This window comes from Oryx dammah, unplaced genomic scaffold (assembly GCF_014754425.2).
Source record: "Oryx dammah isolate SB20612 unplaced genomic scaffold, SCBI_Odam_1.1 HiC_scaffold_18, whole genome shotgun sequence".
NCBI classification, from domain to species: domain Eukaryota; kingdom Metazoa; phylum Chordata; class Mammalia; order Artiodactyla; family Bovidae; genus Oryx; species Oryx dammah.
Window position 1 is genome coordinate 26,353,158 of NW_024070202.1, and position 15,535 is coordinate 26,368,692.

The 15,535-nt window shown below is 39.5% G+C and overlaps 1 protein-coding gene across 1 annotated transcript in view; it reads left to right on the forward strand.

Moving 5' to 3' along the window:
- Positions 1-2,141: 2,141 nt before the first annotated feature.
- AHR (aryl hydrocarbon receptor) overlaps positions 2,142-15,535 on the forward strand; it is a 52,817-nt gene continuing 39,423 nt past the window's right edge. The window contains exons 1-2 of the mRNA XM_040260614.1: positions 2,142-2,234; positions 13,415-13,602. Coding sequence (XP_040116548.1) covers positions 2,170-2,234; positions 13,415-13,602 — 253 coding nt within the window. The 5' untranslated portion in view covers positions 2,142-2,169. The remainder of the gene's footprint in view (positions 2,235-13,414; positions 13,603-15,535) is intronic.

The window sequence follows — 15,535 nt, forward strand, 5'->3', positions numbered from 1 at the left end:
GGCGGTGGTTTAGTCGCTAAATTGTGTCCAACTCTGTGTGACCCCATGGACTGTGGCCCACCAGGCTCCTCTGTCCATGGGGTTTTCCAGGCAAGAATACAGGAGTGAGTTGCCATTTCCTTCTCCAGGGGGTCTTCCCCACCCAGGAATCGAACCCAGGTCTCCCTCCTTGCAGGCAGATTCTATACCAACTGAGCTAGGAGGGAAGCACACCATATTTGGATAGGAATCTCAAATGATAAAGCATTTGAGTTGGGCATTTTTTGTGTTATTATTGAAGAATAATGTGGCAGAAGATGAATTAGGGATGTTGCAATACACAAAATTTAATAGTATTTGTTGGAATATTTAGATGTAAGTTGTAGAAGAGTTGAAGATATTTCATAGGGTTGATAGGATAATGGTTGAGTATATGACAGTGAGGTTTCAGCTAAAGAAAACAATGTTCAATTTATTGATGTTCTCAATGTGAGGTAACAAACGCACCAGATGGAAATGGCTTGATGACATTTTGAAATGTAGGAATGGACATGGTGCAAGATTTCATCTAGACATCTTAGTCTGATTGCCCTTCTCCTGACAAGCAAAACATACTCCTGTGTTTACTTTTCTGGGTAAAGGCACAGGAGGAGTCAGAAATCTTGGAGGTACTTGAGATTGCTCTCTCTTGTTTGTCTATTTCCTTATTATCTGCTCTTTTTTCCCTCCATCCCACTGTCACTTCCCTGGACTTTCACCTGGACTACTTCAACAACTCTAGCTACTCTCTCTGCATCGAGTCTTTTTCTCCTGTAATCCAGTTGGCACTGTCATTTAAAACTTCCAAAACACTAGAGTGTCACTTGCCTGCTGTGGCTCCTTCAAAGGTTTCCACTGACTGCAGAATAAAATCTGGACTCTTGATCAGGCTTTATGATTTGACCCTAGATTCCTGGATTTCATTTCCAGCTTCTCTCTCTCCAGCTATACCAGACTGCTTATTCTCAAATGCCTCCTGCTGCCTGCCTTCCCACCTTCCTGAAATCTGACTGTAGTTTAACAGTTATTCTGACTGGGGAAAAGATACTATACTGTCTTGTACGGAGACAAAAATCAAACTCAAAACAAAAAGACAAGAAAAATGCCTAGCCTTCAAGTTCAACTCAGATGTGGCCTCCTGAAGCCTTCTCCTCTAGGAAGATTTATAGTTCCACAGGTTATCTGCCAGCTCACTGTAATGCTTAGCCAAAAGTTAGCTGACTCACTGTCTCTTGCAAAGGTGAATTTAAGCTCACTACTTAGCATTTCTTTCCTTGAGGTTGTCTGATTACAAAGAGTTTGGCTACACATAATTTGTCGTCACATGTCTTTCTGGACTGGAAATGTGTCCACAGATTCCTCCCCTTGACCTCAAGAAGATGGCTACTGGAGAGGATGGGGGTCATTACGCATTACGTCATCACGTGCCGGGAGGGTGGGGCCCTCAAGGGAAATATAGCGAAGGGCGGGGCCAAGTAGGATGGGGCGGGGCTACGAGGGGCGGGGCGGGGCTGGAGAGGGGTCGGGGGCGCTTCTGCTATTCAGCCGGTGCAAGCAGCAGTGGGAGGCTTCGCAGGGCGAGTCCACTTGACGCTAGGTTCTGAGAGCGTGACTGGGACCACCGGCTCAGACCAGAGGTAGCCGCATAGCCTAGCGGAAGCTGGTGGCACCCGTAGCGGCGGCCGGAGTCCGAGCTCCGCAGGCGGGAAGCACCCGGGATCGGGGAAATCCCGGGAGCAGCGCAGCGCGGCGGCGCCTCCCTCACCCAAGGGGCCGCAGGGACGGTCACGGGGCGCGCCGCCACAGCGAGCGACCCAGGCCGGGATTTCAAACAGACAGCCCAGGCTCCTCCTCCATTCGCGCCGCCTCACCTGCGGGCAGCGCGGCGCCGCCTCAGCTGGTACAGACGGCACCTGCGCCTCCAGTCTCCCCGGTCTCCGCCCCTCGCCCCCCGGCGCCAGGCCCGGGCCGCGCACCTGGACGTGCGGGGCTGCAGAAGCCCTGCGGCTCCTGGGGTGCTGTGTCTCCGCCATCGCCCCGCGAGGGCGCAGGTGGAGCAGCCGCGGTTAAGTGGAACCCCGTCCCAGTTGCCGCCGGGTCCCGGGGACAGGGCCGTTCGCGCCGGGGAGGAGCCGCAGCCAGCCAGGCACCATGAACAGCAGCAGCGCTAACATCACCTACGCCAGTCGTAAGCGGCGGAAGCCGGTGCAGAAAACGTGAGTCTCCGGAGCCTGTCCTCTGTGCGGTGGGGTGGTGGGCGCTCAGGCGCGGGACACTGCCGCACCCCGCCCCCAAATCCCCGAGGCCGGGGGATTAGGTCCCTTCCCTGTGCTGTCTGTGGAATCGAGATCTGGAGGCCGGTCGAGAACCCCAGGCCTTGGATTTGTCCGTGATTAATGATTGCATTTTAAAAATTGTGCCCCCCGTTCTCTGCCCCCCCCCCAACCCCTTCTCCAGAGCACCCTTTCACACCTCCAGCCATTTGCAGCGCTGTTCACTGTGCTGTGGTCCTAATTTGTTGACAGCTCTCCTCTGCCCTGTGGGGCTGGTGGATTAGTTAACCTAAGCCCGTCTTGAAATCCCCTTTCACATTTAATATCCTCCTCTGTTAGGTTAGAGGACGGTCACCATTCTTACTCTTGGTAGGGCGAGATGCTTTAAATAGCTAAACACGTGCTGTGTGCAAGAAAGGGGCTGAGTGCCTCTGAAGGTATTTTTTGGTTCCCTGAAACTGGCTTTCTGTTATACTCTTATTTACTTATTTGGCAGTAATTTTGTAGCGCTCAGCGTGAACATATCAATAAAATGTATAGAGGTGATAGCAGCTTTGAGTGAGTGTAGTAGCCAGGATACAGTAGAAGATTTGTATTTTAAGTCATCTTTTGGGCGCGATTTATCACTTTGGAGGTGGTTTTAGGGTCTGCAAATGATTTGGAGATGGAATTATTGAAACAGACATTTTCATTCTTAGCATCATTCTCTTAATTCCCTTTTCCCTCTACTTCAAAGTTTGGTCAATTCTGATAAAGTACAAACTTAGGTTTGTTTGTTTTGGTGGGATATTTGTGTGATTATGGCAAATACTTTAATTTTTTTCAGAAAAAAAAATCCGTGCTTAACACAGATTTACTTTTGCGAGTTGGCAATGTTCATGTGTTTATTCCTAATTATTATCCTTGAGTTATTTTACTTCACATTTTTCAAACTTTCATAAACAATTTTAAGAACACTTTAAACGGTTACTCAGAACAAATCAGAAGTGTGCATGTGGCTTAAGACTAAATTTAGGTCACTAATCCAAACCAGAAAAATAGCAGTTTAAAATTAATATTAAAGACCAGTTTAAAGGTTTCAGTATTCTGGGGTTTTAATTTCCTTTTAGAATTTCAGTGATTGCAGTCCTTCAGATTTAGACTTGGCATCAACAGAGGATATTCATCTATAAATAGACTGATTAAAATTTGGAAGACTTATCCTGCAGTGTGGTTGACATTAGGAATACTGTCAAGTCAGCAGTTTTTGTCTTGGCAATTCTGTTGACATTGGTTTACAATACTTGTGTTTTATAGAATGGTTTCTTATAAAAATTGTGCTTGTCTAATTTGACTTGGTCCTTGATGGTTATTTAAAATTGAAAGGCATCACAGACACCTCTGTGTATTTTAGTTAATACTATAGTACACTTGACATAATGTATAATATATATATGTATATCATAGGTTTTATTTGTATAGTTAGAAAACCTGAGAATTTGTAAGTTATTGCATTTCAGGAAGTATGTTACACAGGACCTAGGTGACTTCAATGAAATGCTTTAATTTTTGTATTTGTTTTAAAGTTTAACATTTGGGGCTTCTTGTTAACATTTTATTAAAGATTTTCCCTTTAAATATATTATTGCACATTTTCTTTTTTTTAAGGATGTACCTTTTATTATTTGATCTTAGCAATTAAATATGCTTTCTAAGACTTTAATATTGTGTTTAATATCTCCTGTAATACAACCAAAGTATTTCCACATTCACCCTTATTTTAGTTAGTAGAGATGTTTATCAGATCTTTACTGAGCATCATGCATGGCTTCTAATCCTACAAACGCCTTAAAATGTCACTGCTCCATAAGAAAAGCCTAGTGCTGACATTTACAGAATCAGGGGAAGTTGTTCATAAATTGTTTTTAACTGAATGAAAAATGATGAACTTAAAATGCAGTTAGAGTCCATTTTAAGAATGGAGCCATAAACCCAGTATTTTAATGTTTTTTAAGTTAAATTACTAGTTTATAACTAATAGACGCTCTAATATGGTGGTATATTGTCTGAAAAATTCATCTTGTTTGAGCTGAAAATGATATTAAGACCTGTTTAACTTTGACCTTGTAAGTGAGCCACTGTATTTTACTGAGAAGAAAATACGTTGTAACATAATCATAGAACTATTAATAAAATGACCATTTACAGAATTCTATAAAATTTTGGAATCAAATGGGTGACATCATTTTAACCTGAAGATCTCCCTGTCTTCGATGGTATTTATTAAACAAGATAAACTCCCCCTAGTGGTGAAGTCCAACATTCAAAATTATCATTATTGATAGTACAAAATGATTTTAAACGTGTTCAGTTTAATCCCACTAAAGTATCTTGTGCATAGTAGACACTCAATAAATGTTTCCTTTCTTTTTAGGGTAATGAAGGGTAGAAAATTAAAGGACCTGAAGCAGCCCTGAATCCAATCTATGTTCCTAAAGAGATTTTCAAAGATATCTTAGGAATAGGTTCTACTCTGTTTCCTTAAATGTTCCTTAAAATAACCCTGCTCCAAAAAAAACCCAAAAAAACAAAAAACCTTAAATTAAGAAAAAGCAATCTTTTTACTTAAACCCTCCTCTTCTTTTATCAGTATTTTTCTTCGGTGGTGAAACACCTGTTATTCATTTCTTTAATTACTTTGCATCATGAAGATAGATGAAAAACACAGTACTGAATTAGAGTCTGGATTCCCCCCCACCAATGGAAATAACTTTGGATGTGTTTTTGTAGTTTTTAAGCTTTATTAATACATAAAAAGTTTTAGTGGTACTTCAGTTTACCATTTCTGCAGAAAATTAGTGCTGAATGTTGGCAAATAATAGGTGTTGATTAAATAAAATCTACACCTGAAAATGATATCAACAGTAGTGATGATCAAACTAGCTATCATGAAGTGTCAGAATTAGAAATAACTCTCAGCCTTTAGGTGACCCTTTAACTTTGCACACTAATAACAGTAATAGAAAAGCAGTGTCTTCCTTGCTGTGTTTACGAAATTGCTATTCATTCTATCTAAACTAAATGAATCTGTTATATTGATGCCTACTTAGTTGAATAAAATTTTGCAATGTTTTCTTGAAAATGTTAGTTATAAGTGTACTATGATACAATTACCTAAGTAGCTTCTAAAAAACAAAAGTCTTTTTAGTTACATACTTATTTCTCCACTGTTGTTTTTCATTCAAGTAGCTTCCTTCAGATAGTTTACACGTAGTGGCTGTAGAGGCTCTTACATGTTGGAACTATGAAATAAATGAGTAAAAGTGATTAGCTGTAGGTAACCTATTAAAGGAGAAGGAAATGGCAATCCACTCCTGTGTTCTTGCCTAGAGAATCCTGTGGACAGAGGAGCCTGGTGGGCTGCTGTGCATAGGGTCGCACAGAGTTGGACACGACTGAAGCGACTTAGCATGCATGCATGCATGCATTGGAGAAGGAAATGGCAACCCACTCTAGTGTTCTTGCCTGGAGAATCCCAGGGACAGAGGAGCCTGGTGAGCTGCCGTCTATGGGGTCGCACAGAGTCGGACACGACTGAAGCGACTTAGTAGCAGCAGCAGCAGCAGCAGCAATCTATTCAAAATAAATGATGAAAAGAGGAAACAGTGAGATATAGATTGAAAAACACTAGTTCTAAACTAAAAGGTGCAGTCTGGTGTCCTTGATTTTGTTGGTCCGAGCAAGTGATTGATCAATAATGCAGGGCAGTCCACACCTACACTGCCACTCTCACAACTAAAATTAGCAGGAGAAAAGTGTTTTATAATCCATAAAGGCTGCTAATGATAAAGATGAAACAGAAACTCTTAAATTTCATTCTTAAATACTTTTAGCCTACACTGTCACAGAATGACCATTTCTCCTGTGAAACAGTAAGAGGCAGTCTACGAATGTGTTCTCAGTTGTGGGTGATGACATGTGGTACTCCACTAGTGAAAAACTTAACATAGTACGTGCTTATTGATGCACATAATTAAGACAGTTGCTTAGAAATTAATACCATCAGATCTTTGACACCAGTACCTTTTTATTTCTGTGCTTCTTTTAAAATTGATTTTTTTGCATACTGGTTTAATGTAACAAAAAACTATTCTTTGTTAGTGTTTACTGTGACACAGGCATGCACAGTGCTCTGCAGACATCATTTTATTTCATTTTTATAGTAGTACTATGAAAAGGTTTTATTATTTCAGTTTCCTCTATAGGAACCTAAGGTTCAGATTCAAAGTTGTTAGGTAGTAAATGAAAGGCTGAGTTTGAATATCAGATTCTAGGTCTTCTGGCTCCAAAGCTTGTGTTTGTTCCAACTTCACAATATTGTCCAGGGGAATATGTTCAGTGATGCGTATGGCATACCCATATATGGAGATTTCCTTATAATGCTCACTGTTTTTTCTTGAATAGTGTTCTGAAATAAATTATTCAACATTGCCCCTACCTGATGGTGTGCTTGTTTCACTCCATATGTACATTCATGCCCTGCCTTCTTGGTTCCTTTCCTTCTATTTTCATTGAGCTACTACCAGCCTCACCTCCTGCAAAACACTGTTTTCAGTGGCAGTAGAGTAGTCCCTTCTGCTAATGTTCTGTAATTTATTTTGAGGCAGAAATTTTTTCTTTCCAATCTTTCAATACTTCAAATAGTACTTCAAAGAATATCCTTGAGTTTTGTGAATTTCTGTATGAATTTTTAGTTCATTCCTTTGGGAAAAATTCCTGTAAGTGGAAATTTAGGGTACAAAGATATGATGTAATGTTAAGGTTGAGCCAGATATTATGCTCTGACACATACTGTCAGATTACCTAAAAAATTATATTCCTATTGGTAGTCTGTAGGGGAGCCTATATCCTTGCATTTTTGCTTTACAAATATTCATTGTCAACTTCATAGGCAAAAAAGATGGGGTGGGCAATTGAACTTCTATGTTGAGATTATATGTGTGGAATAATAGTATGTTTGCAGATTTTTCTATTAGAGATGTCCTTTACATACTAGTTTTCTTTGTCTTATGTTTTTCAGTTCGCTCTTACCTTATTTTTAATGAAATACTATTTTGAAAGGTATTCATTTTAAACAACACATGTATATTAAGAAGTAAAAAATACATGTATAATGTTAAGTATGACATACTAAGCATTATCTGATGATCTTTTATTGTGATAGTTATGGTTATCAATGCTATTTAATCTCTTCTTCATCCTCCCACTATAAGTTTTATCACAATTTTGGATTCAATTCCCTTGCAGTGTTTCATTATTTTTTAAACCGTATATATTGTTTACTGCTGAGTTAAGTGATACACTCTGATTACATTTCCTTTCTGTTCTCCATTGTCATCGATTTCATTGTTTACCTATTTTTCATCTTCATATTGTTTATATCTGTGTTTACATCTGGGTTTAGCTATGTCTTTGCTTTATCCAAGACAGATTTTGTGTTTCTGTCTCTGATTTCCTTCTTTGGCATGGTTTTCTGGAAGAGAAGGATAGTTGCAGAAAGCCGTGTACTCAGCCATCATGGAACTGGAAGCGGTTTACGTATCTCTTAAGACCTGATTGAGAAGCCACCTCTCCATGAAACCTTCCCCCTTTATTCTACCTATAGCCAAATCTTAGCTTCTTTAATTCTCCAACATAACTTTTAAGGCATCTACATTATTGAGCAATACGTTATGTTTGATTTTTGCCATGTTACAGAGTGCATCTTCTCCTAGTAAGAAAGACAAGCTCTGAAAAGATAGGTGTCTTTTTTTTTTGTCTCTGTAGCAACTAGAGCTTCCTAGTACCATGCACATAGTAGATATCTGAGATTATTTATTAGTTTAACAATTGCCCACCACTTAAAATTTTTCATGTTTTAGTGCTTTACGTATGGCAGATGCATTCTATATGGGTTTCAAGGAAAATACTTAGAAAAAAGTGCATATTCAAAACAGAGGAGGCTAAAGGGATCATCTGTAATTTTTTTGTTGTTGTTCTTTTAGGATTTTGAAAGTAACAGTGGTTTCCAGGGCGTATTTCATGTTCTGGCTTTCATTGTGAAAGTCTTGTGCTAAAGATTACATGCTGTTTGTACCTTATCACTGCTCCTTGAGCATAGCAGAAGCAGGAAAGGGAAGAAGCCATCATAGCTATAGAATGGGAACAGGAGGGTAACTGAGAGATTAAGACTCCTTGCAAGGAACTGCCAGTCAGAATGCTCAGAAGTTTTTGTAGACCTTTTTTGCCTCACATAGGGAAGTAGATATCCAGCTGTATTGAGCTTAATGTGAAATCTGACTTTATTCATGTCATAGATTCCCCTCTCCAGTATCACATTAGGCATATAATTTATGATGGTAAATATTCCACATTTAGAGATAAATAAGTATGCACTGAAGCCATAGGGAGGAAATGAAGAATGAATGTGTTTGGAGCTGGGCTTAATGGGACATGGTAGACAGATTTATCGAGAAATACTTCAATATCCTAGCTATTGGAATGAGAGTCATACTGTTGTAGATGCAGAGAAGGGGTGCTCAGAGTTCTGAAAAACATGAACTTGAGGACATTCAGGTACAGAGACTGGAAATAAACAAGTTATTGGTAAGTAGCTTGAAGCAGTGAGAGTTAGATTAAATCATCCACAGGAAAAAGCTGATAGAGCAGACTCAGTCCTGTGATGAGCAGACTCAGTCCTGTGATAGGTAATCTCCGTTAGAAAATGTCACCTTAATCTCATAGGATTACTCAAACAGTCCTTGCATGTCATTTTGAGGTTTTATGGTAAATGTCACATAAAAATATGAACATCTACGATTATAGTACTTTATGGTTAAACTGGGTCCTTATGTTTTTTAACTGTGTTTCAAATACTGAGCACAAATTATGAGGCTAAGAGACAGTTTAGCTCGGGTTATTAAAAAGGCTTTACAAGGAGCATGCTAGCTAGCACTGGACATACCATTGGGCCTGTTACACCAGTACTTATGGCACGCACGGCTTCTAAAGCAAAGCATGGCATGCAGTCAGCTGAAGGCTTGCTTTCACAACAGTTTTGGTTTACAGGTTGGGACAAGATTTTTGTAGTTAAGGCTTAAAAAAAATAATAAATTGACTCCTTTACATGATCAGCATCTAACGTCTCTCAGAAGATGTCTGAATTCAAAATATCTCAAATCCAGTCTTTTGGAGACATTTATTTATATTTCAAATGTTAGCCTTTTGTTTAAATAGATGGTTGGCAGTATGTTTTGGCATAGGTTTGAAGAGAATACAGAAGTAATACTTGCATAACTCAAGTCAAGTGTGATTGATGTAGAATTACTCTCTCTCTTTACGTTTGGTGCATCTTAAATAGGCCTGGATAAGGGTGAAGTATTTTCACAAAATAGTTGTGAATATTTCTCACAAAATCAGTGAAAAGGTTTGTCAGATCTATTCCTTTAACTTTAACAATAGTGGATCTGAAATGCCAAGTCCAGTACTTCTCAGCCCTGGCTTTCCTTAGTAACTTTGTGCATTTGACTTTGTTCTGTGACCTGCAAAATATTCTACTCTAATTCTTTTCCTGTCTGCCTTATTGATTCTTCTCTGTCCTCTTTTTGCCCACTGCCTTTCCTTAACTTTAAACCTAAGTTTTGACATCACTGAGGTCTATCCTTGAGTATCTTCTCTCTGTTTGGCATACCTTCCATTAGAAAATGTAGTTGTTATCCCAAGCTCCAAATCCCAGTCATTTGTGACCTCTCCTCACCATTTTTTTTTTTCCTGTTACTCCCTGTACCTAGGAGGTCAGCAAGTCAGTTTGGTTGAGTGACCATTTGAGTCTGGCTACATATGAGCTTTGTGGTGGATTCAAAGTGCTGTTAAAAAATCTTAAGCCAGGCCATCCTTACTACCCCACAATCACTCCTTTTGGTCAGGCTCCAGTCATTTCCTTTCTGGACTCTTCTGATCAGCACCCATCAATTGAGAGTCCTCTTTGCGTCAAGTACTATGCTGAGCATTGGAGATACAAAATGATGAAGTTTACATCGTAATAAGAGTAACACATAAGTATATGCAATATACGTTGCATAACACTTTGGAAATTTGATCTTCTGCTAAATATTCCAGTACGTGCATAATAATACATTAGTACTGTGGACAGTTTGCAGTGCATAAGGAAATAGTCTGCTAGTGCAGGCCTGACTTCTGCAAAGAGCCAGTAACTAGACAGGCAGCAATATCATGTGTAGAAGCACCGCTGAACCTCTTTTTCTGACTGTTCTGTTATTTCTTTCTGTGTCTTAGCAGCTTGTCTTGCTTCAGTGTTTGTGTTACTGTCTTCTCCCCAGTGTTTTATAATCATTACTGGAAAGCTCCCAAGAGCGCACAACTGGATTTTATTTTCAGTTGTGGGAAATGCTATCAGCCCAGAATACTCCCTCGTGGAATGGCTATTGAAGGCACTTGCATAAGATGCACACAGTGCCTAGTCGGATGGGAGGACTCATACAGGAGTGGGTCCGGGAAGACAGCAAACATGACCTAATTGAGCAGCACTCTGAAGCTGCTGTGACAGAGCACAGGGATGCTGGGGAGTGACGTGTATGAGAGCATGAGGACGTATGGGTGACTTCAGTCCTGTCTTTGCTCTGGAGAGTAACAGGCAAGGAAGGTTTTGCCTGGGGCATCAGAGACCAGAGGAAGAGTTCGGGGCCATAGAGAGATCAAGAGGGGATTCGTTTGTTAGTTTAAGAAACGTGGACCGTGCAGAGCTGCTGAATGGTTTGGATCAGAGGAGTGACAGATTTGTTTGAGAAAAGAGGACTGGCTGTACTGTGGTCTGCCCTGCATCCCATCCCCTCCATCACCAGAGTCAGGGCAGCCCAAGACTGGTCATGTAAACCCCAGCTGAGAGCTGAAGCTGACTTCCCGATACCAAGGGCCAACTTCATACCATTTCTGTGGGGAAACCTGCTGTCTCCTCTCTCAAGAATTGTTTTCATCAGATGCCCACATGGCTCACTCCTTCACTATATCCTTGTCTGTGCTAAACCATCGCGTCGAGACCTTCCTTGCAGGTCAAAACCAGCACTACATCACTCCTTGCTTCCTTATCTTGCTTTATTTTTCTTCTCAACACTCACCAGCCTGGAAAGTTATATGCTTATTTGTTTCTTTCTTCATTTGTGTATTTCTGGATCCTCCCATCAGAATGTAAGCTTCGGGAGAACAGGGGCTTTTGTCTGTTTTGTTCACAGCTCAGTGTTTGTTGTGGGTGTGGCATGTGGTGGGTGGTCAATATTGTTGAAGGGAGTTGGCCCTAACCCGCTTCCCCATCTCTCTCTTGCACTCTGAGCTTCTCAGATAGTTCCTCTAACTGTTCACCATTTCTCACTTGTGCCGCCTCCTGAAATCCTGTTCACCTTTCAAGGTTCAGCTCATATACCACCTTTTGTATAAAAATCTTTTTTCAAGCAGTTGCTCACTGTCCTCAGCCCCTGTAACACTCTCTCAGTGTAGAGGAGAAGAATGTTTTCTGGGACTGCCCGGGACATAATAGGTGCAAACAAATGTTTAACAGGTGATTGGTTGGTAGAGAATTATTCAATGGGGTGGACACGCACTATAAGTAAAAGTTGAAATTCAGTTGATTAATTGGAGAAATGCAGTAACTAGATATGACTTGTGTTTCATTTTACATGTGGTTAGGGAAAATAGCTAGAGAGATAGTCTCCAGTTTCGACTAGGTATGGAGTTATGCACAAAGTCTGGAGGAAAGTATCTAGGACTTATTTTGTATCTATGCCACTTCACCAATTTCATACTCTTTTTTTTTTGTAGGAATGACATGAACTATAACAGAAACAAAAAGAAATAAACAAGTTCTGAAGAAATTACCCATTAGGGACAGGGAATTTTCGTATTGCTTTCTATCATATTCTTGCATGAAGTATTACTTCTTTAAAAAAAGTATTACTTCTTCATGTTACTTCATGTAACATTGAAAGCATGCTATCTAGAAATGTTTTGGTTGAATCAAATTAATAGCATTATACTCAAGCCAATTTATACTTTTTAAAATACTATAATTTGAATCATCAAAAATACTTTGTCTTCTCCAGTAAAACTGGAGGAGGAAGTCTTCATCTTAAGACTGCTCTTAATATTTATATTTTCTGGTAAATGGAAGGGTACAGAGACATGATCTAAAAATGACTTAAAAAAATATCTTCTCTATATTTTAGCATTGGGTATCTGATGATCTGTAAATTCACTTTTACGGATTTCTGTTATGAAATCCTGGGTAAGGCCTTTGTGTGAAGTTCAGTTTCTCATTTCTGAACTCAAGATCTACTCCTACCCATTAGTATCTTTTCTCTCAGATGAAAATCATGCTAAATAATGGAATTTCATTGGATTTTCTAATTGAGACACAAATTATGTCATAAAGATAAAATTTGCCAGTAATTGCAGGTAAGCAATTAACCTCTAATATTTGTCGGTCAATAAATACTAATAACTGAGGTCAGATTTTTCTTGCCTTAATATTGGAGGACCCCATTAGATGGCTGGAGGACCCTGTGGAGATGCAAGAATGGCTTTGAGAAGTTCTCACTGTCAGGATGAAAAGTGTTTAATACAGGAAGCTGAGGGTGATGAGGAAACAGCTTTTTATTTAAGGTCATTTCTGTTTATCTACAACCTAAACGATGCCAAGATGATTCTTGTAAAAGATAGCAAAAGAGGCATAATTTTACATAACTTATGGAGATTTCTTTCTTCCCCCTAGCAATGGCTGTGTTTGAGGGAGAAAAAAAACCCTAGTAGATTTGTTAATTGGGAACCATGTACCACCCATGTATGAGGTGTGGAAGAGGTACTTGGCATTTTCCTGTGATGGGTTTATAGTTTTTAATAAAACATTACAAAAGAGTTTACCTGTTATCTTGTTTTTCTTAATTAAGATGTGAAAGAAGCATTTTGGAAAAAATTTATATAAACTTGCAGTAGGTTTTAGATGTTTTGTGAGAAAAATAGTTGAGATGTTATAACGTGATAAAAATGTTTGCTTTCTAGATTTTCATGTATTTTACGGAATTCTGTTTGTTTTTCAGTGTCAAGCCAGTCCCAGCTGAAGGAATCAAATCGAATCCTTCAAAGAGGCATAGAGACCGACTGAATACAGAACTGGACCGGCTGGCCAGCCTGCTGCCCTTCCCACAAGATGTTATTAACAAGCTGGACAAACTTTCCGTTCTTAGGCTCAGTGTCAGTTATCTCAGAGCCAAGAGCTTCTTTGATGGTAAGACAGAAGGGGTTAATTTTTCCACAGTTGCTTACCAAGTACTTATGTTGCTTGTGGCTGTTACTGCTTCTGTGTTGAAAACTGAAAAAATCAGCCTTATGTGAAAAAGATTTGTTTATTGCTGTTGAATAAAACTTGGGTAGCAAAGCCTAATTTTTCCTATTTCTAAAAATCAGTTCTCCCAATGTCTTCATCAAACAGATGCTGCCACTTAAAGGATACGTATGTCGTTCTTTGAAAATTATAACACATGTTAAGTATGACACTTGCCAGTTCGTCTCCTTCCAACTCAAATTTTTAAAGGCTTTTTTTAATGGAAAGAATGAGACATATTAACTACTATGATATATTTTTGCTGGGTTTCCTTCACTGTGTTTCACAGATATATCATTTCAATCGTCCTTTGAAAGTTATATATAGTTCTGCTGCTTTATAATTAACTATATGTTTACTCCAGGAAAATGTAATTAAAATATCTTCTTCCACTGGGAAGAGCATTTCGTTATTGGAGGCAGTGGACTTGGCTTTCAGTCGCTCGCCAGTGTGCCACTGACAACTATTTTACTTTAATCTTTTAGCATCGCTTGACTCAGCTGAAAGCAAGGGATTTGAACTAGGTGATCTTTGTTAATCATGAAGTCTATTGCAGTCATAAAGTATTTTAAATGGAAGTTTTGGTTTGGAAATACTGTTTCAGTGTGTCTCTTCATGCAGAACAATTCCTTGATTTCTCTTTTGTCTGTCTTCTCGTTTTCTGCTTTTATGTCAGAGTTTTTAGAAACTGTTCAGTCTTTTAAATGTATCATGCCATTTGACCAACAGCAGTAGAGAATTAATGATACAATCTCAATGACTTATGTCAGTGCTTCTTAACCTTTAACGTGCTCACAATCACATAGGGACCTTGATAAGATGAAGATGCCTATTCAGTAGGTTTCACTGTCATCAGAGATTTTGCACTTCTTACAGACAGTCAGATGATGCTAACAGTGCTGCCCTTGACACAGTTACAGATGCTTGAATTTGCAGTTTGTGTGCAGAATATTGCAAGACAGTTATTTCACTTTAGATTTGTGTTTAGATGGTTTGCTCTGTTTAGTCTGAGCATCTTTTTTATTTATAGGTTTGTTTGCCTGCCATATGTCGTGTATTTTGGGGTAAAAAACTATATAGTTCAGTGATTGCAAATCTGAGCAATATACACTGATTTCAGGATGATAATTTCAGGGAGGGTTATATATTTAAAGGTTCATAGTAGATACTTAACATTTTCTCTGTTCTATATAAAAAGTCTTTGAATTTTCCAGACCCTTCATCTTTGGGGTGAGTTATGAGATATTGAGTGGTGTGTCTGTGTATCAGCTGTACAGTCATTTTGTGACAGGAGCTAGAAACTAACTTTCCAGACTCCCTCTGTTGTTTTTGCAGACCACATCTCAGTTACTTCTGTCTTCTGGGAACCATATATATAGCAAAATCCTGAAGACTTTTCCCTTGGTCTGTGATTCTCAAACTATTAGTCCCCAGATGGTCAGCATTAGTTGTCTGCTGGGCATTTCTAACAGATCTTGAGCCTTACTGAGTGCATTGAAATCAAATACTCTGGTGTGGTGGCAAGTTTGGGAGCCCCTGTTGTCGACTGTAACCTCAAGGGCACTCCCAGCTTCTTGGGATGCAGTCCTGACCTTCAGCATCTCTTCACATGCGGTGCTGTCAGACCTGTGATGGGGCGTCTGTGACATGTACGATGTGGTCTCTGCCCTTAGAGAGTTTATAGTCTAGAAACAAGGAGGCACTATTCCTTCACTCTGATAAAGATGTACTGACATGATCATTTTGCCTTTTTGTTTCCTGCTCCTCTCTCATGGGAAATCAGCTTATATGTTAAAGAGGGGGGGAAAAATGTGTAGGATTTTCCTGTTTAGAAGCA